The 27,932-nt window shown below is 68.1% G+C and overlaps 2 protein-coding genes across 2 annotated transcripts; both read right to left on the bottom strand.

Moving 5' to 3' along the window:
- Positions 1–533: 533 nt before the first annotated feature.
- On the bottom strand, positions 534–27,675 carry GPC1 (glypican 1). Its single transcript, XM_025289280.2, has 9 exons — positions 27,338–27,675; positions 7,377–7,535; positions 5,117–5,508; positions 4,347–4,512; positions 3,523–3,653; positions 3,273–3,392; positions 3,039–3,172; positions 2,529–2,704; positions 534–2,213 (listed from the first exon to the last, which is right to left on the bottom strand). Exons 1-9 carry the CDS (start codon positions 27,501–27,503, stop codon positions 1,981–1,983), a joined length of 1,677 nt encoding a protein of 558 aa, XP_025145065.1. The 5' UTR covers positions 27,504–27,675; the 3' UTR covers positions 534–1,980.
- Positions 7,544–12,614, bottom strand: LOC123334192 (basic proline-rich protein-like). The gene is made up of 2 exons (XM_044945390.2): positions 8,268–12,614; positions 7,544–7,916 (listed from the first exon to the last, which is right to left on the bottom strand). Exon 1 carries the CDS (start codon positions 12,315–12,317, stop codon positions 10,989–10,991), a length of 1,329 nt encoding a protein of 442 aa, XP_044801325.1. The 5' UTR covers positions 12,318–12,614; the 3' UTR covers positions 7,544–7,916; positions 8,268–10,988.
- Positions 27,676–27,932: the final 257 nt, after the last annotated feature.

Genomic DNA, 27,932 nt, shown 5'->3' with positions numbered 1-27,932 from the left:
CACACACGGTATGATGCTGGAGAGGCTGCCCCACTGGGGCTGCAGGGCACATGGGGGTGCAAGGGCAGGGCAGGTGGTGTCACTCAGGGGTTGTGCAGGACTCTGCCTGGGCAGGCAGGGCAGCTGGGCAGGGGTCCCTGCTCTGGTGAGAGATGCCAGCTAGGCAGGGCTCTCTCTGTGGTGCTGGGGGTTGATGGGACCATCAGGCTGTCAGGCCAGGCCCAGCTACAGGATGACGCTGGTCCCCCCACGCTGCAGCCTCCGGGGTATCTCTGAGGCTGCTTGGCAGGAACTGGTAACGGGAAGTTTCCTGGACGTGCCCAGCTGTGTGCGTCCAGAGCTGGGAGAGGGAGGGTGGACGGCACGAGGACCCGGGCTGGGGGCAGGACGGGCACTCTCCAGCCGTGGGCCACCCACCAGGCGGGACCCGTGTGCAAGCCCGTCCTCACCTCCCCACCGGCCCCAGCGTGCCGGGCACGCCCACGGCGCACACCTGCTGCCAGGTGGGGTACGGCGGGATCACTGCTGCGACGCGCGGTCTCCAGCCTTTTATTCGTACGAGGACTCGAAGAACACACGTCACCTGTGGACGCTGTGCAGCCCGAGACACAGCTGGCCGGGCCACTGACCACACAGGGCCGCCCCATCCAGAGAAAAAGGGAGGGTGGGCCCGAGTGGCCGTCTGGGCACACGGTGATGCTGCCCCTGGGCCGGGAGTCCAGCTGGCCCCTACCCGCAGGCAGGGAGGCCCCGGCCTGACCCTGCCCCGGCACAAGGTTCTGATACGGTTGGCGTGTTTGTGTGAGCAGCCCTGGACCCCGCGTGTCCCAGAGCCTGGAAGCCCTCCACCCCGTGAGGAAAAGCAAAGCGGCAGGAAGCAGCCTTCTCGGGGCCCAGGGGCTGGTCAGGAGGTTGGCCTGGCTACGTGGCTCAGCATCCCCCAACCCTCAAGACCACCCTGCCCGGCCCAAGCCGTCTCTGGCAGGGAGTGGCCCCTCCCCAAACCCTGCAGTGGATAGGGCTTAGGAGGGTGGGCCTCGGCCTGGGGAGGAGCCTGCAGAGACCCCAGGGCTGCGGAAGGTCACCTGGGACCCTCAGAAGCTTCCAGGGAGAAGCCGAGAAGGCAGCTCTGGGTGAGAAGGGCGGGAGGGGCCTGTAGAGGAGGCGTGGCTAGGAAAGCCCTTAACTGTCGAGCGCCCTGGCCTGCGGCCGGCAAGGTCAGGGAAGGGAAGGCCCTCGGAGTGGGCGCTGGGTCTTGCTGGCCCTGAGCTCAGATTTCCCCAGCCACCCAGCGTCCCCGCGGCCAGGTGGCGGCCAGGGGTTGGCTGCGGCCCTGGCTTGCGTCGTCCTGAGCTGGGACGTGGCCCTGGTCTGGGTGGGGGTGGGGAAGGGTGGGGACAGGCGGCGTCTCTGTAAGTCCCCGTGTGGGCCTCGCCGATGGCCAGGAGCGCAGCCCAATGCGGCTGCTGAGAGGGGGGCCCAGACAGGGTCCTGGGGGTGGGGTCAGGGCTCATGCATAATCCCAAAGGCCCCGCTAGGCCCCAGCGGGAACCCTGATGCCCTCTGGGGGTTCTTGGGCCCGAGGACTGGGCGTGGCTTTCAGACACCTGATCCCCAGATGTTCGGTGGTGGGGGAGGGGGGTACAGCCCGCGCTCAGCCGGACACCGCCCAGGCGGCCTCCTCACCCGGCCCGGTGTCGCAGGGGCTGGGGGGAGAGACGGCCAGCGGCACCTCGAGGTCTCTGAAACGCATGGCTTTTGGGGGACACTGTCCCCAGCTGACCTGAGGGCCCCATACAAAAGTGAAAGCTCGGGGGGCCGGGTGAAGCCCCCGCCCCATCCCCAGCACAGTCACAAGCCGGGTCCCTCGGCGACCCCCCCCGTCCCACTCCGGGGCCTCCCGGCCCAGAGAGTTAAATATCGTCTGCTGCGGGTTTTGGCAAAGTCGGTCCTTGGCCGCGGTCCCTGGGGCCGGGGCAGTTACCGCCCCCGGGGCGCGGCTGGAAGGGCCAGGGCAAGCCCCAGGAGCAGCAGGGGACTGGCGTGGGGCGGGGGGTGGGCCGCGGCTGAGGTCTGCTGGCCCTCCCGCTCCGACAGCCCCGGGAGGGCGTGCGTCAGCGGCGTCCGCGAGCTGGCGCTCTTCCTGCCGACCTTCCGGCCGCACATCTCGTCCGGGCAGCCCTCGCCGCTGCCTGAGCCGCTGCCCTCGTCGCCTGGGGAGGAAAGGGGAGGAGGCTCTGGGGGACCCCGAGAGCAACAACCCTCTGCCTGGGCCTCCTGCGCTGGGGACGGCAGTTCCTGGAGTCTGCCGAGGCTGGGCGGACGTCCTGGCAGGCTCACAGCCGTGTCGGAGACAAGGCGGGGACCGGGACCACAGCTGGGCAGCAGCCGGGCCTTTAGAGCCACCTGGGCCCCGGGGATAGGAGGCCGCCCCCTCCCCCAACACCCTTCCCCAGCTAGGGCTCCCTGGCACCCCACCCCACCCCAGGGCCCCGCCCCGGCGCTCAGCTGCCCCGGCCGGCCCTCACTGGCGTCCTGGAAGTCCAGGTCGTTGCCGTTATAGGCGCCTCGCAGGCGGTTGGTCATGATCTTCAGCTGCATGATCTGCTGGCGGATGGTCATGTCGGGCTTGGTGATGTCCACCTCCACCTCAGGGTTGTTGATCTGATTGGCCAAGCCATCACCCATCACCTCGGGGAGGTACCTGGAGGCCAGAAAGACAAGCCCTGGGTCACTGTCCTGCTCCCCACAAAGGGGCGTGGCCCCAGCAACACCCATCCAGCCCCCGCTCCTCCGGTCAGGGTGGTGGCAAGCCTGAGGCAACCCCCCCACAATCCCCCAAGGACTTCAAGGGCTGCCAGGAGCCCACACGGGCCCCTGCAGCAGAGCGTGGAAGCACTGAGCCTGTGTATGCGGTGGGGACCTGGCCCTCGTCCCGGCTCTGGGTCCCGGGGGGTGTCCCACGTCAGACCCGGCGCAGGGCATGACGCACCCGGGGCCACGGAGACGCCGAGGGGCCGCGGTGGCGGGACACTCACCGGCCCTTGGCCATGCCGTTCCAGCAGCGTTCGTCACTGGCCGAGCTCATGGCCAGCTTCTCACTGCACAGCGTCCCCGGGAGGCTGATCCAGAAGTCCTGAGCGTCTCGGAGCTGGGCCTTGGCTTCGGAGACCTGTGGGGCAGTGGTCAGGCCACCAGGCGCCCCCGCCAGCCTGCCCCGCCCGCCTCCCCCCACCTCTCCACCCTGGGCCCGCCCGGCAGAGACCGCTCACCAGCTTCTGCAGCGTGCCCGCGGGCGGCCTCTCCTGCAGCGCCAGCTTGCCCCGGGGCCACTTCTCCTCGGCGCCGGGGCCCTGGGGGTTCACCTTGGGGTTCCCGCAGCCCTGGATGACCTGGGGGAGCACGCAGGGGTCCTGACGGGCGCCAGGCCGCCTCCGGGGCCCCTCCCCTGCCCCCCTCCCCTGCCCCCCCTCTCCTGCCCCCCCTCCCCTGCCCCCTCCCCTCCCCCCCCCCCCCCCGCACCTTGGCTGTGAGAGTGTCCCTGTTGTCCTGGAGGGCGTTGACGGCCTCCGCCAGCCAGTAGTGCACGCCGCCGATGACACTCTCCGCGCCCGACGGGCCCCAGAACTTGTCCGTGATGAGCACCATGGAGTCTGGCCCAGGCGTGAACAGAAACACGGGGTACTTTGCATGGACGCACGCTGGCTCATGGCTGTGCTACGCGCAGGCGCGTCAGCCCGCATGAGACAGTATTTCTGCATGTCTGCTCACTGCAGGCCAGCCCACTTACACGTGCTCCTGTATGTGTTGGCACGCGTGTATAGGTTGAGCACGTGTGTCTAAGCGTACACCTGCCAGCACATACACATACACCTGGCCCACCGTGTGCACACGTTACCTCACGTCTCACAATGTTCACATCGTGCCATCACACGTCCACGTTAGCCTGTGTTTTGGCGTGTATGTGTGCTAGCCTGTGTCACCACGGGTGTCAATACGGATGCGTGTTGGCTCACCTCACACGAGCAGATGCACACACGAGTGCAAGCGTGTTGGCATGTGTGTCTGGTGACCCACCTCACGTATGCACATGCCAGCTGGCTCACCCGTGGCAGCAGTGCACACGGTAATTCGCGCACGGGTCGCCCTGCCATGCGTCTCACGCGTGCACCTCAGCGTGCTCGCTCAGTGGGCAAGGACAGGAACCTGACCCCCAGGGTGCCCTCCCGGGCAGCTGGCCATGGCACCTTCCGTTGGGAGATTAGAGGGAACCCTGCCCCCCAGCCTCGGGGACCACCCACTCCAGAGGCCAGGCCCCTGTGGGCGGCCGTGCAGCGGGGGCTTACCCAGAAGGTTCCTCCACTCTGCGTCCAGGTCGGCCTGGTTGGCTAGGCAGCCCTTGAGCACGTTGCGGCAGTAGTCGGGGCAGGGCCGGGCGCCGGGCACCCCCAGGCAGTGGGCGCAGTACACCAGCTTCATGACGGCCCGCGAGCACTCGGGGCTCAGGGGCACCTGCAGGGCCAAGGCAGTCTGACCCCGAGGCCACAGAACGTGATCGCCCCCAGAGGGAGCCCCGGGCGGGGCTGGGCGGGAGTCAGGGTGCCAAGGTCTGCCCCACCACGGCGGGGCCTTTACTGGGGCCCTGTGTCCTCCCAAATGACCAAGCAGGCCTGCGGCCCCGGGCGGGGGCGGAGCGCGCTCAGTCCAACCAGTCCGGTCACCGTGCTGGGACTCCCCCGGGAACACTGCGGTCACGAAACCTCCTTGGGGAAGCGAGAACACTGCCTGCCATGCAGACGAGGGCCCTAAGGCCGGGGCGACTTACTGAGGGCCCTTGCTGGGGGGGCGGGGGTGGAGAGGTGGGTTCTACCCAGCCCCGTAGGCGTCTGACGCTTACGCCCTCCCACACCGGACACCGCACTCCGCCGCTCCGCCAGGGAGCGGGCAGCCCTCTCATGTCCTGTCCACCTGACCCCTGGAGCCCCTGGGGCGTCCAGCCCCAGGCCCCTCCCCTTCCCGCTCCGACAGGCCTGGGCCCTTGCCCAGGGCAGAGCTCACAACCCAGGTCCCCCACCCCTCCCGTGGGCAGGGGCGTGGCAGAGGGCGGGGCGCGCACCTTGGCCACCTTGCGCACCACGTCGCCGGCCACGCCCAGGCCCTGCACGAAGGTGCGCGCCGCCACGAAGGCGCGGGTGGCGCGCAGGCGCAGCTCGCGGGGGGCCTCGCCGAAGGGCCGCAGCGGCTCGGCCTGCTTGCCCAGGCAGTCCAGGTAGTCGTCAGGCAGCAGCAGCTGCGGGTGTAGCTGCCTGAAGAGGCGCTCGAGCAGGCGCGCCCAGAACTCGGCCAGCGTCTCCTGCAGGTGCAGGTTGGCGCCGCCATAGTAGAGGCGCAGCTCGGCGTACAGGTCGCGGAAGGCCTTGGCGTTCTGCGTGTACAGCTCTCCGAAGGCGCCCGGGAAGGCCTCCTGCAGCGCCCGTTCCGAGTCGTTCAACAGGCGCTGGAAGTGATCTGGGAGCGGGGGAGGTGGGCGTGAGGCCTCCAGGGCCCCTGCCCACCCCACGTGCTGCAGCCCCGACTGGCATTCCTGGGGGCTCCGCCAGAGACGCCCCCACACCCCCGATGCTCTGAGTCACCAGAACCTGCGGGGGCCCTGGATGCCGGCCCCCACACCCCCGATGCTCTGAGTCACCAGAACCTGCGGGGGCCCTGGATGCCGGCCCCCACGGGGTCCTGAGCCCTACCCCTCCCGGCCTGGGGACTGCAGTGTCCAGCATCTATTTCTAACCTGAGCCCCACACGAGCACCTGGAAGGGACTGCTTCCGAGGGCAGGAAGGTGCAGAGTTGGGGTGGGACCCACTGGGGGGAAGGCCCTGGGCGCCCCTTACCTGCTCTCCTTCCCAGCAGCTCTCCTTCCTTCCCCCACTGTCACTCAGCCAGTGCCCCGTCCTGGGGAGTCTTCAGCCCCCCCCGGGTGTCTCTGTCCACCCTCCACCCTGCGGGTCTCTGAGGCTCTCCTGGGCTTCCTGCCCTCCCGCCTCTCTACGTGGCCCTCCCTCTGGTTCCGGAAGCCGGCCTGCCTGGGGGTCTGGAGAGGGCCCCCTGCAGCCCTCAGGACACGTCCAGAGTCCAGTCAGGGCTGTGGAGGTGCAGGGTGACCGTGGGCAGCAGACCCCGGGGCTTTGGGGAAAATGCTTCTGCCCTATGTGCTGAGAACCGGGGCCCACACATCGTCCTCCTCTCTCGCAGGGAGACTGCAGGGGACAGGGCACACCGCCCCCCCGTGCAGATGCATCCTCAGGAGCTGTGGCCACCCCTCCCCACCCAGGTCCACCCTCGGGTGTCCAGGCCAGCTCAGCTCTGCTCTGAGGCCGTGGGAATGTCAGGCTTGTAGCCCCTGGACCAGTGGCCACACCCGCCCCACCCAGGGCCTCGGGCAGGAGACCCTGGCACAGCCCTGGCTGAGCTGTGCAGCCCCCTGGGTGGGGGTTGTGGGAGGAAGCAGCCAGTCCATATTCCCATCCCCCCCAGGGGTCTGGTCCCCACCCCAGCCCGGCCTCCAGAAAGCTCAGCGACCAGCCCAGCCAGCACAGGGGGTGGTCATGGGGCCACCACACATATGCCCAGCCCCCCGCCCCATCCTCAGATGATGGCCCTGGTGACTGCGGCTGGAGAGCTGTGTTCTGGAACACAGCCAGCATGGGCCCGCTGGGCTCAGGGCCTGGAATGCTTCAGACCAGGGCCCCCTGCGGCGGGCGGCCTGGGGAGGGGTGCTCGGGAGACCTGGGGTGGCCGGACCAGGTGCAGCGGTGGGGCTGGGGTGGGAGGTGGCACGCAGAGGGGTGGGGGGCCCAGGTGGGACTGGAAGCGGGTGAAGAATCGCTTTTAACACAAATGAGCGTCCTGAGTGGGTGACGTGCAGGCTCTGACAGCTCAGTCGCTTCCGGGGGCCCCTGCCGCCGCCCCCTCCGAGGGGCCCACTGTAAACGTCACCAAGTCATCCCACCATTCCTTGCTCTGGGCCCAGACGTGACAGCCACGCCCGGAGGGAACCGCTGACCCACAGACACCGGGACCACGCCAAGGGCCCCCGCTCGCGGCGCCCTGTGGTCCTCACGCAGAGCTCCCAGCTCCAGAGCCTGGGGTGGCCTGCCCCAGGCCAGTCCCTGGCAGGCGCTGGGAGAGCTCTGGGTGCCGGGGAGCCCCTGGAGGCGGACGGTCCCCTCTGAAGGGCTGACGGGACAGACACGCTGGCTCCTCGAGCAGATGAAGAGGCCCGCAGGCGACCTGCCACCATGCCCGCTCTGGCCCGCCCCCTGGGGGAGGCCCCAGGTGCCCACCTCCACCGCGAGTGTCCGTGGCCCCCGAGCCTGCTCACCGTCAAAGCCCCGCTGCTGGGCGGCCAGCGTGGCCTGCAGCGCCCGGCTGCCCTCCAGAAGCGCTGTCTCCAGCTCAGCGCGGCTGCGGTTGGCAAGGTTCTCCTCCATCTCGCTGGTGCAGCAGGTGTAGCCCTGGGGGCAGATGCGCAGGTGCTCGCCTGTGGGGAGGAGCTGGCGTCAGGGAGAGGAGGGGCTGGGGGGGCCGGCCCCGGGAGGGGGCACAGTGGGGGTGGGGGGCTGCCCAGGGGAGGCAGACCCGGGAAGGGCCTGGGCCCCGCGGGGGCTGCACTGCCCTCGGCAGAATTCGTGTCCCAGGGCCCCGAGAGCCAGGGCAGGGGTGTGGGGTGCCACTCCCAGCCCCCCTCCCTGCCCCCATCCATGTGAAGAGGTGTCCCAGGCGCCCCGAGCAGCTCAGCTCAACTCCTGAACTCAGCACAGAGGCCGCAGGGCCTGTGGTGGTGGGGGCCCGCCAGACTCCAGGTTCATGGAGGAGGGCGAGAGGCGTCCAGGACTGCCGGCAGCCCTCCCCTGCGTCCAGGCTGAGGGCAGGGAGATGAGAGGACGCCTGAGGGGCAGGACAGCCCAAGCCTCCCCCACAGCAGCTCGGGGCGCCGGCTCCCACTGAGGGCAGGAGGCCCTGCAGGCTGGGGGGCTGCCCACCCACAGCTCTGGGCTGGCCAGATGCAGGGGCCTCTTGTCAGGATGAGCGGACACACATCCAGTGGGGCCCTGCTGTGAGCCCTGCCCCGCTTGGTAGGACACGCCTACACCCCTCAGGGCCCCCACCGTCCCCCGCTGCCGCCCAGGCACTGGTTCCCAGTGGCCCAGCTCACAGCAGCGCCAGGACAGTGCTGAGGCTGGCCCGGTGGCCCCTGTGGTGAAGGGCGCACCTTTCAAAACGTGCCGGTCCGGGTTTTGAGTGTGAACCCACTTTGCAGACCAGGAAACAGGCTGGCTGAGGTTAGCTTTCGTGTTCAAAGTTACACAGTCAAGGGCCAAGCGGCTCAGGCTGCCCGATTTCAGGCCCCATACCCACTGGGCCCTCAGCCCACCCCCCACTCCCAGCCCCCCCCACACCGGCCACAGTTCCTGTCTGAGCAGTGCAGGAGGCTCCCTCCTGTGCCGGCCTGGGGTGGGCAGAGTGGCGTGGCCTCAGGGGTCCCGCCTGGATGGAGGCCGTGTGGGGCTGGGGTCGGGGGCCTGGGCACCCGGTCTGACCAGCAGAGCTTCTGGGGCGGGAGCGGGGTAGGGGTGAGCAGGCAGCATCTGGCAGGGGGGCTGGGACCTGAGGAGGCGCCCAGAGGCCTCCTCTCGGCCGTTGTTGACTCTGACCTGGGCCTGGCCCTTCACAGCAGGTGGGGCAGGACAGCGGGCCTGGGGTCTCCGCAGGGCCAGCTGGCAGAGACTGGCCGTCTCCCAGGTGCTGGAGGCTGTGCACCCAGCCAGATGGGCCTGAGCCTCCCCACCAACAATGGGCCAGGAGCATGCCTTCCCTGCTGCTTGGGACCACCAGCCCCGTGGGGGGTAAGCTGGGGACGGGCAGGCAGGGGGTTGCAGGCTGCCAGCACCTAAGCACTTGCGCCACGGGGTGGGTTTTGGGGGCAGCGTCCCAGGCTGGCTGTATCCCCTCCCCAACCTTGCCGATACCCTGGTGAACCCGACCCCCTCCCCCGACCCGATCCAGGACACACAGGAAACCCCCTCTGGGCGGGCTTGGAGGGGCTCCTGGGCACCGCAGCTGGGAGGGAGCTGCCCGCTCTGGCCCCCGCCCCCGCCACCTCGTCCAGCCGCCCGGGCTCCCGCGCTCTCCCGGCCGCCCCAGCACAGCCCCCGTCCCTCCCTCCCTCGGTGGACACACACGGGAGTGAAGACACGGAGCCAGAGCCTGGGCGCCGGCCTGGGGCCCCGGGCGGGCTGGGCCGAGGCGCCCCGAGCCGCTGCGGGGCGGATGTGGTGGCCGGTGGTCAGAGCCCGCGCTCCAGGGTGACCTGTGGGTCGGGACACCTCCCGGGCAGAGGGCAGACTCTGCGGGGTGCCTTCCTGAACAGCAGGCCTGCTCCCCCCATCTTAGCCAAATAGTGGGGGGGGGGTCTGCCAGTGTGAGGAGGGCATGAGCTCCAGGTCCCTGGAGGTGTGCAAGGCGGACAGATGCAATTCTCTTCCCGTCATTTCAAATCTCCATCCCCAAACCCCACCTCCTCTCGGTTAAACGCCTGGAGAGTAGGGAGGGGTCCTTGGGCCAGATGGGGGCACGGCTGGCTTCCCGTCCACCTTAGAGCTGCCCAGTCCACCCCTCTCATCACCACTTTCCCCCTCCCGCCCCCTCTGGGAGGCATCAGCTTGCCCCCTCTGCCTGCTGACCCCTCCCACCTGCACTGACCCCCCCCCCCAACCCCACGGCTGGTCCACAACGGTCCCTCCTTTCTTTCTCAGCAGCTGCTGCTCTTTTGACAGCCGCCTAGATCCTTCTAGAATTCTTCCTTTCCTCTGTCTTTGTGACACCTTCTTTCGTGATCCAGGTTTTGGGGGGGGTGAGAGGGGAGGGCTGTTTCATGCTGGGTTTGCTCCCCCACTTCTGGGCCCCACCCCCACGTTTCCGAACCACCCCCCTGCCCTCCCCAGGTTAAACACCCGCACTCGCTTCCTGACCCCACGGCAGGTCCTCCCCTTGCTGGACAGCAGACCACGTAGCCAGCCCCCCCATATTCAGACCTCCCAGAGTCCCCCCAGACTCCTGCTCCTCGGTGCTAGGTCCCATCACTACAGCTTAAACATCTTTGAGGCTCTCGCCTCCTGCCACCTGCGCGCATGGCCACAGCCCTCCTCACCCCCAGCAGCTCTGTGACCCCAGCACTGCAGCCCAAGACCCCATGCCAGCGGTGGTCCTCGCCTCCTAGGCTGGACAGAGTGCACGTCTGTGCCGGCCCAGCCCGGCAGTCCTGACTGGTGCCTGGGAGCCCTCCCAAGGAGACTGCAGCGGGAAGATGGCGCCAGGCCAAGCCCATCTTTCCAGAAGCTTCTGCGGCTCACACAGGAGCACGCAGACCGCCTGCGGCACCAGCCTCTGAAGCCACCATCGGGTGCTAGGCACCAGCTCCCCCAGCCACCCCCAGGATGCGCTGGCTAATTCAGTGGAGACAGCCAGCCTCCCCAGACCCCTTGGAACACAGCTATGCGGGCAGCTCCGGGCACCAGGGCCCCCAAACACCAGAGGGGAGGCCGGGGCCGGAAGAGCAGGGAGGGGCCCCTGGCCACCCCGCCCTTGCACTCTGCCCTGGACCCCACCGGCCTCCTGTGGAGGGGCGGGGTGGGGAGAGGCTTTCCCAGAGCCGCAGATCTTTCTCTGGACGATTGTCCGTGCCCACTCCTGCTCCGATGGTCTGCAGGACCCCCCGGGCATGTCCATCAGGCTGGACGTGGTCGGTGGGGAGGCACCGGACAAGCAACCCCGGGTTCCCTGGGCACCGCCCACCGTGGGATCCCCAGGCCACCTTTTTGCATCTTCTCACCCCGCCCCACCTCCCACCCGAGAGGCGTCCACCCGGGGGGGGGGGGGGGCAGCCACAGACCCACCGCGGACAGGGCTTTTCAACCGCCACCATCCCCGGTTCCTAACGCGGCAACAGACCCCGCAACCGCCCCCGCCCCGCTCCCCTAGCCCCCTCGGAGCACCTCACCGCCGGCCCCAAGCCCCTCCACCATTCCGGCCACCTGCCAGCATCACCGGGCCGGCCCGCAGCCGCCGCCAAGCCTCCGTCACCGGCGGGGACCCGAAAAACCCAGGGGTGTCGCCTGCGACACCCCGGCGCCAGGCGGGAGGGGTCCGTCCCTCCGGCCCTTCCGGGACCCCGCCGCCCCGGGGCGGCAGCGCGGGCGGCGGGACAAAGGCCGAGCGCCCGGGCTTCAGCGGCCGCCGGCCAGGGACAGAGGGCCGCACGCGCGGAGCCGCAGCCGGCGCGGTCTGGAGAGGCGGCAGCGCTCCTGGCGCAGCGAGGAGCGGGCGCTGGCGCAGTGGGCGCGGCAGCGCCGAGGGGAGGGGGGAAGCGCCGCAGGAGGGGGGCCGGGGGCGCTGTGATTGGCGGGGAAGGGGCTTGCCGCAGTGGGCGAGGCGGGCCTGGCTGGGGGCGGCAGGCGGGGCGGGCACGGGGGCTGCCGAGAGCGAAGGGGAGGGGAACGGGCTTGATGGAGGAGGAAAGGGGGGCTTGCTGCAGGAGGGGGCTGCGGCATAAACGGGGAGGGGTGGCGAGGAGGCAGCGGAGTGGGGCGTGGGAACGGGGCGAAGGTGGGGGAAGGATGGGCGCGGTGAGGACGGGGGCCCGATGGGGCAAACACGGAGACGGCGAGGGGCTTGCACTGGGGGCGAAGGTGGGGTAGGCCGGACTGAAGGTGGGGTCTGGGCGGTGGTGATGGGGGCAACATGGTGAGCGGCGAGGAAAATCAGTAGGAAGGGTCGGGGTGACGCGCCCGGGGATGGAAGTGCGGAGGGACGCGGGCGACGGCGGGTCCCCGCGCTTGGATGCCAGCCCCGGGCTTAGCCCGAACCCCCTTCTCGGCGGCGGCGGTCCCGGCAGACGGCGTGCGACTCCAGGCGCTGGTGCATGGAGGTCTGGGGTCCGCCCGGGAGAGGCTGCGGAGCGGGCGAGCGGAAGCGCAGCAGAGCAGGACGCACTGGCGGCCGCCGCCCCGCGCAGCCCCGCGCAGCACGGGCGCACACGGTCCGGGGCCGCCTCCTCCCGCAGCCCTCGCCCCGCCGCGCGCCGCGCCGTCCCCTTCCCCCGGAAACTGCGGCGGCCGCACTCAGCCCCGGAGCTTCCCGCGGCCCGGGCCTCCGCCTGGCTCCTGCCCCACGGAGCTCCTCCCGGCGTGGGGATGCGAGGGGGGCGCCAGCTCGCTCCCCATGGAGCATGACAGCCCCCCGCCAGCGAGCCCCCTTTCCCCATGACAACGACCAGAGCCCTACGCTGGGCGCTCAAAGGCCACCATCAGCCACCCGTACTCTCTTCCCGCCCCTAGTCTTGAGTCGGTGATCCCGGTCTGCATGCTAACATCCTGTCTGCTTCCCCTGCGAAATATAAGGCCCCTGCCTGGCCACCCTGCTCCGGCCCAGTCCCCACCTCCTCCTGGGTCCCCCTCCCACACGCTTAGGCGGTCACCATGGCTGGCTCTCCCCTGTCCCCGCCACTCCCCGCAGCCCCAGCTCTGGTCCTGGCTGCCACAGCATGAGCCAGACCCACTGCAGGGCCTGCCTGCTGAGGCCCCCTCCCCACAGCGCTGCATGCCCTGGAACCCCCCCCCCCCGCCCCCGCCCCAGGCTGGCCTGCACAGAGACCTGCTGGACAGGCAGCTCTCAGCAAAGTGGCCTCTCCAAGGCAGCCCACAGCATCCAAGGTCCTGGAGCAAGGGGGCCCCACCAGGCAGCTCACAAGGGTGCTCCCTGCGGCCTGCTTTCTGCTCTGAGACCCCTGAGCAGGCCACCCTGCCAGTGGGCACTGGCCTTGGGGGCTGCCTTGGTGAGGTGGTAAGGGCCGCCGGATGTGGGCCTGGATGCAGCTCTGGCTGAGGGCCCAGGCCCTGCTGCAGGGTGGGGGGTCCTTTCAGGGCCCGGGAGTGAGGTACCCCTCGGAAGCCTCGCCCACCAGGGCAAGCTCTGTGCGGCTCCCTCATCCTTGGCCCAGGTCAGGCTGCAGAGGGCACTCACTCGAGATGCTGCAGACCCGTCCCTGACAGGGGCCCCCGGGAACACGGGCTCCGTTCGGCTCTCCCGTCTCCCTCGCCTGACCACCCAACCTCTGGGCCGGAAGTAGCCCAGGAGATGGACTGGTGCCGCCCACCTCTGCTGCGTCTGCCCGGGCGATCCCAGAATAGCAGAAGGGGGTGCTGCAGCCCCAGGGTCCTCTCGGTAGGTTCCCACAAAGTCTCCATGCTGGCCTGTCTGTCCACCCCGGAAAGGCAGTGGACACAGCCCCCGGGTGGGCCAGAACACAGCAGACCCCGCTGCCACTGCAGGAGCCTCTGGGGACAGGAGTTGTCCCGGCCATGCCCAGTAATGAGGACGGAGCGGACAAATGGGTTCGGCTGCTCACCAATCCCCCCAACCCAGCCGCTCCAGGAAACCTGGCAGCCAAGTCCAAGGTCACAGCCGCCCCTGCTGGCGCCCGTCTGACCTGCTGCTTCCCCCAGCCCCCGGGTCGCACGCACCCTCCCCTTTGCCCTACTTTTTCTTTCAAGACCCACTCGTCTAGCCCTTCGTCCAGGAAGCCTTCCAGGTTCCTCTGGGCCAAAGCGCCTACCCAGCCTCTGACCTCTTGGAGTGTGAGTGGCCTCGGTGGGGGCTTCCTGCCTGGCCACCCTCCCTGGCAGCCGGAGAGCTGCTGGGCCTGCTGGTGGGGGCCTCTCTGCCCAGGCCCAAGCTGGACCTGGTGCTCAGGGACCTGTGTCCAAAGAGAGACTCTCTGGGCTATGCCAGCATTCTGGGAGACAAGGCTGGACACCAGCGTGGCCGCAAACCTGCAGCCTCGGGCCTCCGTCTCCACTGGAAAGCCAGCACTCCCCTGACCTGACCCCTCCCCAGAGCTGGTGCTTCCTGCTGGTATGAGGGGGGTGGTGGGGCGCTTCCCCTGCCCACGAGGACCCCCTCATTCCTCCAGGTGCTCCGCCACCCCCCGACAAGGTGCAGGGTGCACTGGGGGCCCGCATGGTCCGAGGGTCCTCTCACACTCATGACTGCCCCCTCTGGTTCTTCCTGCTAGAGCCACTCAGGGAGCTCGAGCCACGGGCCCAGGGCACTCAGCCTGGAGTGCTGCACAGGACCCGGAAGGACCCAGGCCTCCCCGCCTCTCCCAATGCAAGGCCACCCTTGATTCCAGTCCCAGGGGAATTCCTGAGCAGGAGGGCGGAGGCCGAGGCAGGAGCCAACACGCTCTGCCACCGAACCGGTCACCCATGGCCCGCCTGCCTGGAGGGCCCCAGGCAGGAGCAGGTGGGGTGCCCCCCCACCCCCGGTGCTGACTCAGCATCGCCACCCAGGCAGCACCTCCAGGCACAGCATCGCCCACCTCCCTGCCGCGCGTGGGCGCTTCCGAGCCCAGCCTGGAAGGCACGACTGGGGTGGGGCACAGATATGGTCAGGACACAGTTACACGTACACTTCAGATCAACGATGCATTATTTTCCAGAATAAAAGTATCTGGCCCCAAAGCATTGACAGCAAGGACCTGAATGCGATTTTGTCCACCCCTGTGCACAGCAGCTTTGGGCAGAAGGCCAAATGGTGGAAAGAGCCCAAGCGGCCACTTGACTGTCCGGTGAAGTGATAGACACAGGGGCCCAGGCAGACAAGGGGCCGGATGCCACACAGCCTTAGGGAGTCACCAAGCGCCGAGCCACCTCAGTGTGGACCAACCCCAAAGACGATGCAGAGCCTGAAAGCCAGTCCTGAAACGACAAACACTTAGGATTCCGCTTCAGCGAGGGCCCCTAGAGACAGACAGCGGCGTGGTGATGACCAGGGACTGAGAGAGGGGGTGGGGGTGTTCAGTGGGGCCGGAGTTGGGGAAGAGGAAAGCTCTGCAAATGGTGGGGTCGGCTGCACGAGCGTCGGTGCCGCGGTCCCACCAGGCGTACGCTCAAAATCGCCACAGTGGGAAATTTTATTATGTGTATTTCACCACAAAAATGCACGCAAACCCCCTCCCCAATATCTGGGATATACTTGCACTACATATGTGGAGACGTTTATCCTAAGAACGCATTTGTTATTTATTCAAAATTTAAGTGTTCAAGATATATGCCCTCAAATGATTACCTACCTGAAATACCAATTTATTAAACGGGTCTCCGGTAGTTTTATCTGCTAAATCTGGCAGTCCTTGTGGGGTGTGGGGAGAAGCCTGAATGAGTCACCCATGTTCCCCACCACGTGTGGGTGTGCACACGTGTGTACTCCTTTCTGAGGCCCTCAGACCCCGCCCAGGTGAGCACCAGAAGCAGGGAGGTGGACGTCAGAAGGGGCCTGCCCTCCCACAGCCCCCAGCCTCCTTGGAGAATGATGGGCCTCACCGTCTCTGTCAACAGGAGGATACAATTATCCCCATCTCACAGATGAGAAGACTGAGGCTGGAGGCGTCTGAGACTCGCTCGATGACTCAGACCTGCTGCCTAACGCCGCCTCCTTCTATTGGCCCGCAGGCCTCCCTGTCTTCACTGAAGGGGAGATGAATGTCCCGGGCACTTGGGGGCCCACCAGCCTCCTGGAAGATGAGGGCAGAGTGGGCCTCACCAGACACAGCCCTGGCCACCCCGCTGGCTGCACCATCCCTTCAGTGACCCAGGACACCGGCAGGAGCATGCAGGGCCAGCAGCCACCCCACCTGCACCCGGGAGGGACAGGGGCCGGGACAGCCACTGGAAAGGGACCCCACAAGCTGACACGCAGAGGGCTCCCAGCCCTGGGCAGTCAGCTGAGCTCAGCACTTGCTGCTTGCCCGGCTCCCCAGAGGTGGGACCCTGGCCTCCTCTGGGTCCTGGGGGCAAGTGGGAAGGTGGGACCTGCCTGCTTCCTGACTTCTCCAGCTCAGCTCCTCAGGGATGGTCAAGCTGAAGCATCTGTCAGAGACGGTCTCTAGGTCGGCAGGGAATCTGGAACCCCAGGCACCCAGTGTCTCGGTCCCCACTCTGTCCAGCCACGTCCACCGGGCAGAGGTAGGATGGCCCCGCCCAGAGCAGCCGGGATTCCTGGGGCAGACAACCCCATCCCCAAAAAGGGCCAAAGGGACAGTGAGGGGTGGGCCCCAGTGAGCTGGGCAAAGACAGGCCTCCTCTGACGTGGGCCGCCAGGGCCTGAGGCTGGCCGTCGGCTGACCATGAGCAGGGTCCTGTGGGCACCTCTCCCCACCGCCTCCCATCTCTCTGCAGCGCCCTCTGAGACTCTGCTGGACTCCTTTCTGAAAGCCAGCTGCCATCCTCAAGGTTGCACCAGGAGCCCTCCTGGCTGGCCCTGGGCTTGGAAGTGGGGGCAGAAGGGACCCTCCTACACTGTGGGCTGCTCCTCCTGGGGGGCCCAGAGCTGATGCTTCTTGAAATTCCCAGCTTCTCTGGACCAACCGAGTGGGAGCAGAGACACCAAGAGATGGCGCCGCCCAGGATGCGGCGGTGGCGACGGGGAGACCCGCCTCCTGCCCGCGCCCCGCTGACCCCTGGCGGGCAGTCCCCTGCCTCCTGCCCGTGCCCCGCTGACCCCCAGCAGGCAGTCCCCTGCCTCCTGCCCGTGCCCCACTGACCCCCAGCGGGCAGTCACCTGCCTCCAGCCTGCACCCCGCTGACACCCAGTGTGGCTCTGGGGCCCGGCCAGGGCAGGCAGTCCCCCACCTTCAGCCCGCGCCCCGCAGACCTCCAGCAGGGCCCTGGGGCTGGCCAATCTCCCTCACCCCAGCAGGCAGTCCCCCACCTCTGGACACGGGCTGGGCTGGCCTTTCCAGCAGGTGTGCCTGGACGTGATGCCCCCATGACACATGTGCACCCTGGCTGCCCTGTGCTGTGCGTGCCACACGAGAACCCAGTCTCACAGCCACTTCACGTGGCAGGCGCTGCTACCATCCCGGTTATACAGAGGCATTCTGAGGCTCAGAAAGGTTCAGTACTGGCTCAAGGTCACACAGTGCTTAAGCGTGGAGCTGGGCTTGAACGCTGGCAGGACGGCTGGGTCCGGGCAGCCAGCTTTTAGCCTCTGCTATGGCCCCACCTCTTTCCCAAGACATCGGCCACTGGGAATGGCCACTGGATCTGAAAGACCTGGCCCTGGGCCGGGGAGGGGCTTTGCCCATTAGCCCAGCAGGCTGCCTCCTTCAGAGCCCTGTGGGCAGCGCCCACCCTCCTCAGGGCGGCCTCTGTGTCCCCCTCTCTGGTGCCCAGCCTCAGGATCTTCCTCCTCAGTCTCTGGCCTTGCACACCAAGTGCACCCACGACCCCTGGCCTCCAGGTGGAAACTCCAGATAGCAGAGGGGGTGGGGGCTGGGCTCTGTGCACCAGGAACAGCCGGGGGTGGGTGGTCCACCCAGGGCAAGAGTCCTGCATGGCAGCGCAGGGCCCTAGGGCTGGGAGGGCAGCTGTGGCCGAACGAGCATCTCAAGTCCCCAGGGAGGACAGGGCAGGAAGACCACATCTCTCAGCCAGAGTGGTCATGCAGCGCTGGGCCCCGGGCCACCCCAGGCTGGGAGAGGTCTTTGCTTACTGTCAAGGTGGGGGGATGTATATGATGGTACACTGCATGTGCATGCTAAGTCGCTCAGTCATGTCTGACTCTGTGCGACCCCATGGACCATAGCCTGCCAGGCTTCTCTGTCCATGGGATTCTCCAGGCAAGAATACTGGACTGGGTTGCCATGCCCTCCTCCAGGGGATCTTCCCCACCAGAGGATCGAACCTGGGTCTGTCTGCTGCATTGGCATGTGGGTTCTTTGCCAGCTGTGAAGCTTGTAAACCACATGCATCCATCTAACCCTGCACAGGTTCTCTCTACTTGTAACTTACAAAAGTAACACGTGGTCACCACGGCTGGCAGAGCTGCAGCTTATGAGACCTCTGACGGCCGCCCAGTGCCTGCAGAGAGAGCGCTGTGGCTATGTTTCAGCACCAAGGACAGCGCCGGGCACGCAGTAGGCGCTCAAGGACACTCCGAAGGGCTCAGACTATCTGTGTGCCCCACACCCCAACCCCTGGCCCACAGGCTCTCCTGGAGCAGACAGGGCCCCGCCAGCACCCCACCTGGGCTGAAGGTCCAGCCCACCAGGCAGAGGCCTCATTCCTCTGCGCCCTTGACTGTCCACTGAAGCCAGCACACCCTTTCTCAGAATAACGCTTAGGAAAGAAAGATTATACAGGGGGTAGTGAAGGAAGCCGCAGGTGCGGTGACGCGGCTGTTGAAATGGGATAAACGGGCAAGCAAGGGGGAACGCGAAGTTGCCTGAGTGGAAGCGGCACCTGGAGACATCTGCTCGAGAAGTAAAGGGGCACGGGGACCCAGCGGTCCACGGTGAGTGAGCCCCGGACTCCAGAATGCCATCACTGCCTTGTTCATAATGACAAGAGGCGCTAAATTCTGGCTAAAGGTGAGCAAAAAAGGAGATGTACTGTCTTTCTCAGTTGAGTTCACGAACTCCTGGATTTCTAAGCCTGGGCCTCCCCTGGGCACCCTGGTTAAGGACCCCAGCCTCAAATTCACACCTGAATCTGTCCACCACAGTTCGCCGATCTTTCTAGAGCTGAGTCCACCCCCAACCCCGAAGCCTGTCCTGGCCCCAAGCAGAGGGCCGCCCCCTCCGCTCCGCTCCCCTGGCCACTGACTGCATCCAGACTAGAGCTGTGGTTCAAGTGCTTCCTGTGCGGTGCGACCGGTGTTTCTGGAAGCCGCCCCTTGACCTGTTCAGGAGTGACCTGCACTTCACGGGGCCCCTGGTCTCCCTGTCCCCTGCCCTGCACACTGTGATGACCAAACATGGCCCCAGGGAACTGCTCCTGGCTGGGGACGCCGCTTTACCCTAGCAGGAGGGCGGTTAGCTGTGCGTCTGACCCGCAGCTGCCCCGGTGTCCCTCCAGCCCCCAAATACACAGTGACAGGGAGGTCACCTGGGTATTAGGTCACTTGAAGAGAGGTTGACATGGCGCCTGACTGCCCTGGGGGCAGCCACTGCCAGGCCAAGGGAGGGGGTCGGGGATGGTGGGGCTAAACATCGTAAGAGCCTCTAAAATACGGCTGTGGGTCCAGTGCGTCCCGAGCTCTGCGGCAACGGGAGGTGGGCGTGAACGCCTGAGCCAGCCCTGCAGCAGGTGGCGTAATCTGTGTCCGGGGGGGGGGGGCTCTGAGGGAGGTCACAGGTGGGGGAGGTAGTCCCTGTGGCCCGGAGCCTGGATGGGCACCCGGAGCCCACTGCTGCAGGACACAGTTGCAGCACGTGGCTCAGCACAGGGGCCAGAGTGCTGCAGGTGGCCCTGGGTGCCCAGGACATGTTTAGACACAGGGATGAGCCTGGGCGGTCACCGCCAGGGTCAGACAGTGTCCTCGGTGCTGGGGAAGGTGCCCCAAGGTGTGCGTGGGCCCCAGGCCCCCACAGCCTCCGGGGCTGACAGTGAGCCTAAGGAAAGTCGCCCCCGGGGAGGCGCAGGGCCACTTGTCCAGGGCTGGCTGCCCACGTGGGAGGGAGACGTGCTGCCCTACCCCTCAGGCTGCTGGGCTAACTGAGGGTGTGACTGTGGTCACACGCACCCTGGGGCCAACAGCGGGGCACAAAGGTGGGGGGTACAGCCGCTGATGGCCGGGCCCTGGACTGTGGGGGTTGGGGGGCCTCGCAGCCCCGGTTGAGCTTCTCACTAGACCCTGACCTCGTGGAGGGGGCCCGTGGCTTGCGGGTGCGTGCGGAGCAGTGAAGGATGGATGGGTGGGAGGGTGAGGGTCCTCGCTTCTTGCTGGAACTTCCTGGTGGGTGGGGCTCGAGCCTCAGGCACTGTCAATAGGAGCAGCTCTGACTTCAGGAGGCTGTCCTGTGGCCCGGGTCCACGCGGGGGTTTCATGGGCCCCGCTCCTCTCCTGGCCCCCAGCCCCACCCAGCCCCACCAGTGACTCGCCACCTGCCCCCCAGCTTTGGAGAAGTTGGTCCTCGGGGTCTGCCAGGGCCCATCTCTGCAGGCGGGTGAGAGGGGCTCTGTGACCTCACCCCCAGCTCCATCCTCTGACCGACCACGCCCCGCAACCTGGAACGCGTGCCCAGCGCCCATGGACAGAGCCACACAGATGCCCCCCAGCGCCCCCATGGGGCCTGCGTGATGGCCCCACCCTTGACCTGCTCCCTTCTGGGGCACCCCGTCAGTGCCCACACCAGGCACCGGGGGCACAGCGAGGCCAGGGCGGGGAGGCCATGGGGGAGCAGCCACTCCAGGGACGGGGCCCTGAGCAGCAGGGACCCCTCGCTGGGACCCAGTTTCCCCCCCCCGACCGACTAAGCGGTTGGACCAGGTGGTGCTCGGCCTGCCCTGCAAGCCCCCTAACCTGCCAGCTCTGGAAGGCTGGGCAGGGCTGGCTGCCAGGCAAGGGTGGGGCAGAGGCCAGGGCGTGGTGGAATGAGGCAGGCCACGCACCCGGGCCTGGCCTGGCTCACGGGCACCTGGTGGGTAGACGGGCTGCAGAAGGCAGGGCCTGGAGCTGGTGCTTCCGCAGGGCCTCCTGCGTGGCCAGCTCCTGCCCCATCCTCCCCTCGGCCCCAGGCCTGGCTGTGCTCACGCCGTCCACCTGCGGCGCCCGGGGCCTAGGCACAGCACAGCCTCCCAGAGCTCTGGCAGTCCCCGCCAGCTTCCCAGGGCCCCTCCTTCCAGCCGGGGTGGGGGTGGTGGGCGGGGCTCTGGGCCTCCTGGGGGCTGAGGTCAGGGGTGGGGGGACAGCTCGTGGGGGAGCCCCGAGAGCTGTCCTGTCACCCGGCCAAGCCTCCAGAACCCAGGAGCGTTCAGCACAAAGGAGCAGCCTGGGTCCACGGGAGGCGGAGCCAGGAGCCAGCCTCCCGCCCCGCCCCCCACTCCTGCCCCGCCCCACACTCACTCCCGCCCCGCCCCCCCATGCTGTGTCCTCTCCCAGGGCCTCCCACGCGTCGGCGGGGACCCCAAGCCTGTCCACGCAAATAGGCACCACTGAGTCATGACGGTCCCGGCCCAGTGGCCCTGCCTCCTGTGGAGGTCTTCACTCCGGGCCTTCACTGCCCACCAGGTTCTGGGTGGTCTCTGCCACCAGGGAGACACCTCAGCAGGTTGAGTGCCGGGGAAGGTCAGAGGCAGAGGACCCTGCTCCCCAACCCCCACCCGACTGATGGAGACTTTCAGGCCCATGGGGCAGGGCCCCGGCTGCTTCCTGAGACTCTTGCGGGCCAGTGGGGGTGAGGAGTGAGCTAAGGATGGCCTGACGCTTTCACCCCATCACAAGGCCCCACAGCTGCACTGAGGCCCTGGCCCAGGGAGCCCCCCACCCCCCATGGAACACCCAGAGCCCAGGAGCCCTGCTCACTGGATGCGAAGCGCCCCTGACCTTGACTGAATCCTGTCTCTAGTCCACACATTGGGTCCTAAACCCTCGGACCCGAGGATGGGACCTCATTTGAGTGTGGGGTCTTTGCAGATGTAACTGCTCTACTCCTAACTTGATGGGACCGGTGTCCTTATTTCCATAAGGTGGAATCTGGACGCAGGCAGGCACAGGCCTCGTAAAGACGAAGCAGAGACCCCCAGACCAAGGGTCGCCCACCACCTCCAGAAGCAGAGGAAACCCGAACAAGTCTTCCCGTACGGTCTTGGGAGGAACCACGTAGATCTCGGACTTCCAGCCCCCGCACTGCAAGACCGCAGCCCCCTGCCGTGGAGCTGCCCAGCCTGGGGCATCTCCATGGGCAGCCCCGGGGAAGCAGCTTCATGCCCGGGTCCCAGTGCCCAGCCCAGCCCGGCGCCATGCAGCCGGTGCCCAGAGACCTCACTGCTGAGGCTGTCCAGTCTGGGGAGCACCCTGGGGGGCAGAGAGCCCCCAGAGTGGGGGGAGCACTCAGGCCGCCGGGCACCACGCCCCCGAGGGATGCCGGTGCAGGTGGGCCGGGGGGCCGGCCTGTGGGAGGGAGCATGTGTGCCAGGACAGTGGGAGCTGACGCCGAGGCCATAGGCAGATACGGGCTGGGCTGAGGCTGGCCTGGCCCTGCAGGGGCTCCCCGACCTGCCCAGGCTCCCACGCTTCTGCCAGCGGAGCAGGTCCGCACCCCTCACACCTAGGGTGCCCCCGCACCTGCGGCCGGAGCAGGAATAGTCAGGAGAGAGGGAGGCCCCGGCTGTGCCCCCAGGGCAGAGGCCATGGCAGGGAGGACAGGCCAGCACCTCCTACCCCACAGGGGGAGACAGGGGACGACCACGGCCCCCACCCCACCCAAACCAGCCCTGCCCGGAGGCTACAGGCAGCTCGGGACTCCTGCCCAGGCCTGTTCCTAGATGCGCGCGATGAGAAGGCCGCCAGCCGGCACAGGGTGGGTGGCCCTGCACGGGAGCCCCGCCCAAACGTGGGCAGGGGCCTGCCCCACAGGACTAGCCTGGTGGCTGGACGTGGTCAGGGTGGGCACCAGGCATGGGCCTGGTCCTGAGCCCTGGTCTGAAACGCTCCGGAAATAAGCTGAGGCCTTGGGGAGAGCTGGCCAGCCTCTCTCTAGGGGGCGAGTCCTGGCCGGGGCCCGACCTGACCTGGTGAGGCCTGTTCCCCTGGCTTGGCCTGTCCTCCTGGCCTGGCCCGGCCTGGCTGACACCTGTGCCCGTGTCTCTGGGGGCCCCAGCACAGGCCTGGTGCACCCACACCCGCTCTGTGCTCTCCTCCCCGGCTCCGGGGTCCACCTGCCGTCTGGCCAGCGTTCCCCAGCCCCTCTGCCAGGAGGCCTGTCCACTGCAGGCTCACGCTGTTCCTAACTAGGGCCAGCATGGGGCCAGTTTACTGAGAACGCCGGCCAGCCCTCCGGAGTAGACAGGACATTCCTGTGACTGCCGGGGGACCTGGCTTGCTGTGGTGCTGGGCACATGCCAGGCTTGCCCTGAGGATCACAGCTGTGTCGCCCTCGGGGCACACCAAGGGTCATGCCCCTGGAGGAGCCCTCCTGAGCAGGGTAGGGGTGGCGGGCCTTCACTGGCCAGGTGCCAGGACTGGCCAGGGGTGCACCCGTTGGGAAGGCCGGGCTGCCGTCAGCTCAGTGAGGGAGGGGCAGGGAGGCCCCCGGGAGGGGTCAGTGCAGAGGCCTCCCACCTGGCATGAGAGGTGGGCTGGGACTGGGGGAGCTGTGGAGAGGGCAGCTGGCGGCCCAGCAAGGCCTGGGCCGTGAGGCCCCACGGCAGGCCTCCAGGCTGGAGTGGCATGAGGCACCCAGAAGCCCGAGCCCAGCACTGCTCAGCGGTAGTGCCACGGGCCTGGGGGTCAGCACACCGGGCTCTGGACCTGAGCGCCCAGTGGGTGCGTGTGGAGCTGGAGAAGTGGCAGTGGCCTCGGCTACTCACCCCTGAGTCAAGTCCAGACACCCCACCCCTGCACTCGCCGGATGGTCCCAGGGAGTGACCCCTGAGTCAGGTCCAGACCCCCCACCCACTGGATGGTCCCAGGGAGTGACCCCTGAGTCAGGTCCAGACCCCCCACCCACTGGACGGTCCCAGGGAGTGACCCCTGAATCAGGTCCAGAACCCCCACCCACTGGACGGTCCCAGGGAGTGACCCCTGAATCAGGTCCAGACCCCCCCACCCACTGCACCCGCCAGACGGTCCTGGGGAGTGACCCCCCGAGTCCAGGGCAGGACAGAGCTCCCATCTGCTAGACACCACTGCCGGAAGGGCCTGCATGGGCTCCAGGGCTGGAGGCAGCCCCCAGAGCGCACAGGGTCAGCACGCTCCCCACTCTTGTGGCCTTTGGGGTGGTCCTGACCATGTCTGTTGTCACACGTGGAGAAACGGGGCCAGAAAGCCCAGGTGGCAGAGGGCGGGTGAAGCAACAGGGCTGGCCTTTGCGCCCAGGCCCAGGGAGGACGCCCTGTCCCTCTGAGGAGCACGGTGGTGTGTCCGGGGCTCCAGCAGGGGCCCAGGCTGTTGCATCATGCAGTGGCCCTGTCAGCTCCTGGCTCCCCTGGGCCCCCACCCTTCTTCCCCCTCCCTCCAGCCTTGTCCTCAGGCTGGGGATGATGAAACCGTAGCGGCTCCAGGGGTGAGGGGCCAGAGCAGCGGCTCAGCGGAGGCTGGAGACCATCTGGGGACCCAGGGCAGGCCCCTGGGCCTCTGCCCTCTCATGGGGGTGGGATGCGCACACTGTCTGGTCTGGGGCTGGGCTGGGCACCAGGTGGTCTGTGCAAGGACCGCTGACCATGACTGAGAGACAGCCTTGGGCAGGCCGCACAGAGAAGCAATGGTTTCTGCTGGGAGGCCTGAGCGGTGGCCCCTGCTGGGGGCCCCTGGCCAGCTGGGGTCCCGGAGCCGAGGAGCCGCTGACAGCGCCAGGCTCCCCCTTCGACCTCCAACCTCAAAGCCAGACAGCCAGGTCCCTCCTCCTCAGCCTGGGCCCTCCACCTCCCACGGCCCCCACCGTGGCCGGGCATCAAGTGGGACGTGTGTGGGTGTGGACTGAGAACCGACTCCGTGCCAGAAACCGGGCGAGGTTCTGCGGCTGCCGCAGAGAACACAACAGACAGATGCGCCTCTGCCCCCAGGACCCTAGCGAAGGGTCAGACAAATCATGATGAACCGTGGCGTCAAAGGGTCAGGAGAGCCAGCAGGCGCCCCGGGAGCAAGCCCCCAGGCGAAGGCCGAGAGACCACAGGCACCTATACAGACGTATGTGTACATGTGTATGCATGTGTGTGTGTACGTGTGTGCACACGTGTACGCATGCACGGGTGCATATGTATGTGTGCATGGGCCTGCAGGTGTGTACATGTGCATCACGTGTATGCACACACGTGTGCATGTGTGTATGTGCATGCGTGTACGAGTGTGTGCATGTCCTGTGAGTGAGATGCAGCCTGGGGCTGGGCTTTTCCCAGCCGTTGCAGATGGATTGAGGTTGAGGGGCGGCTCCCTCTCACTTTCTATGCAGGGCTCTGGCTGGGGGGAGGCCCACCTGTAAAATGGGATGACTGCCCTCCTCATCCTGGCTGGGCCTGGCTGTCCATCCAAAAAACTACACATGTCACGAGCAGAATCCCCTTGTGCTCTGATGGCCCCTCTTTCGTGAGCCCACGGAGTTTCTACCCCCTGGGGAGGTGGAGGCTGGAAAGGTCGCCCACAGGCCCAGGGCTGCCCTCCCTCCCCTCCAGTCCTGGGAAACACGGAGCCTCCACCCCACCAGCCAACTCGGGCGCCCACCCCCGGGGGAACCCCAGGCTAGAGGAGTCCACCCACCGGCCCCCAAGACTCAACATGGAAGGCCCGGCTCCAGGAGAGCGTCGTGCCGCCACACGGCCACCAGGGAGCGCCAGGCCCGCGGAGCCGCGCCAAGCTGCCGGAGCAGGAGGAGCGTACAGGGCCGGCCGCTGCCTGGGGAGGTCACCCCGCTTCCTTCACCCCACGTGGCGCTGGCACTCCTCTCGGTGCCTGGGCCCTGCGGGGCACTCACGGAGGGTGGGGTGCAGCCACAGGACCCCCGGGAGCTGGGGCAGAGGAGTCACAGGGAGTCCAGGCAGGAAGGCTCCGTGAGGGCGGCACCCGGAGCCCCGGCTGGCACCACGCTCCCCAGTTGCAAAGTCCCCCATCACACGCACAGCAGCTCGCTTTGCCAGTCCTGGGCCCTGAAGCCCTGCACCCTGCAGCCCAAGGAGGCCGAGACTCGGCCCGGCCGCCAACCGGCTTCGCCTTCCCCAGCCTGCCCGCCGCGCTCCCAGCCCTTGGCGGCGGCCCAAACTCCGCCACTCTGTGTCTCAGCCTAACTGGGACAGAGGCCTGTGGATGCGATCCAGAGTAGGATGGCCCCCAAGGGCACAAAGGCCGCGTGGGAGTGGACATCTGAGGCAGGGCTGTGGGGTCCAGGGGACTTGGGGGCGTGCCAGCCGAGACTGGGGCTGGGAGACCCTGGGGCTCGGGGATTCACCCGAAAGCTCAAGCATTTCCAGGCATCCGGCCCCTGCATGGGGCAGGGTCGGGGGAGAGCCTGAACCGACTGTGCAGGGGGTCTTGTGCTGGTCCGGGGTGCCCAGACGCACCCACCAAAATCGCCCCTCCAAGGGAGGAGACAGCTCTGATGATCAATGGCAGGGCTCCGTCAGCAGAAGCACAGGAAGGCCTGCCTGGGGGACTTGAGGGGGGAATCTCCAGAGCCCTGGGCAGGGGGCTGTCAAGGAGCCCAGGCAGTATTCTGTGGGTTCTGTCCTCCTGGGGGCAGGGGTCAAGGGCCTGGCTGACCCCCCTGTCCCGTTCCCCAGCCAGGCCCGGCCATGGACGCGGCCCTCACTCTCCTCTTTCATTCAGAATTCCTGTGGCTGCGGTCCTTCCCTGTCCCCCGTGTCACCACTTGAGTGTGGTCTCTCCCCGCCACCCCCCTCCCCCCGGCTTGGGAGGCGTCCCCAGGACAGAAGCCTGGAGCTCTGATCCCAGCCGCCGCCCCCCCCCCCACCCCCTCCACCCTGGGTCCCGTGAACCCTGCACCGCCGTGCACACCCGGTGCGGCTCTGGACACGTTTGCAGTTTGAGGAAGGAGACTGGGGGTGGGGGGAGTGTCTGCGAGCTCCGCAGACTCCGCGCTCCCCTCTCACCCCCGCTCTGGTCCCTACAGCTCCTCCGAGGCCCGCAGGGAGGGTGTGCAGGACTGCGGGCAGCTGCAGGGCCCAGGCCGCCTGCGACGGCGCTGCTCTTACAAAGAAACGGCACGGCCCCTGGGCGGGATCCAAGGCGCCGACCACCTGCAGCTGGACTCCCCGCTGGAGGCGGCCCGGAGCGCCAGGCGAGCACAAGTTCCCCAGGCAGGAGTCCCTGCGAGGCGGCGTTCCGCTCCCGCTGGCCGAGGTCGCGCCCGTCCGCCCCGGCCCTCGCCCCTCCCCAAGCGCACAGCTCTCTCCCTGCCTCGCCGGGGCCCCGAGGATGTCTCTGCTGGGGACCCCCGGGAATCACCGGGCCGACCTCAGGAGCCTCCGGGGAAGGCCCGCACGACCCCGGGGGAGTCCCGAGCCCACGGCCGCGGTCGGCTGCGCCCCCACAGCCGACTCAACGGCTCAGCCCAGGCTGCCCTGGAGGACTCGCCGGGTCGGGGAGCGCCCCGTTGGCTGCGCGGCGAGGACAGCTCCATGGGGAAGGGGCCGGTGTGTGCGCGCCGGCGGCCGGGGAAGGCCGGGCGGAGTGGAGGAGACCCGGGCAGAGGGAGGGAGGCGCGGGGCGCGGGGTCGCATGGCGGGAGAGAAGAGGGGGCGCAGCGGCGCTCCGGGCGCGCGGGTCACTCACCCGAGATCTCCGCCTGGGGCACATCGCTCAGGCTGAAGCCCTTGGCCCCGTAGATCTGGCGCACTTCCCCGCAGCTCCGACTCTTGCTGGCAGGGTCCCCGCGGGCGCAGGCGACCAGCACGGCGGCCGCGTACAGCAGCCACCAGCCTCGGGCCCGGAGCTCCATGGCGGGGCCGGCGGCGCCCCCGGCCGGGCCCGCGCAGCCCCCGCCCGCGAAGGGCAGAGCCAAGGTCCCCGCGCACTCGGCTGGCGGTCCGGAGGCGCCGGCTGCCGGGGAGGCGGAGACAACAAAAGCCGGCGGGGCGCGGGGCGCGCGGGGCGCGAGGTCCGGCCGCTGGCTCGGGCGGCCCCAGAGCGCGGCAGGCGAGCGCGCAGTCCGGGCCCGGCCCCTGGGCGGCGGGGAGAGGGGCGGGGAGGGGCGAGCGGGGCGGGGCGCGCGGGGCGCGCGGGGCGGGGCGCGGCGCGGGGGCGCGATCCCAGGCGCACGGGGCGCCCCTCCGGCTCCCGGGCCTGGGGCGGGGGCCTGCCCGGCTCGCTCGGATTTGCCAACAGCTGGAGGAGAGCGGGGTGGCGGAGAGCGCGGGGCCGCGTCCGG

Source organism: Bubalus bubalis, chromosome 6, assembly GCF_019923935.1.
Source record: "Bubalus bubalis isolate 160015118507 breed Murrah chromosome 6, NDDB_SH_1, whole genome shotgun sequence".
Taxonomy (NCBI): domain Eukaryota; kingdom Metazoa; phylum Chordata; class Mammalia; order Artiodactyla; family Bovidae; genus Bubalus; species Bubalus bubalis.
This window is presented reverse-complemented; position numbering and strand designations above follow the sequence as displayed.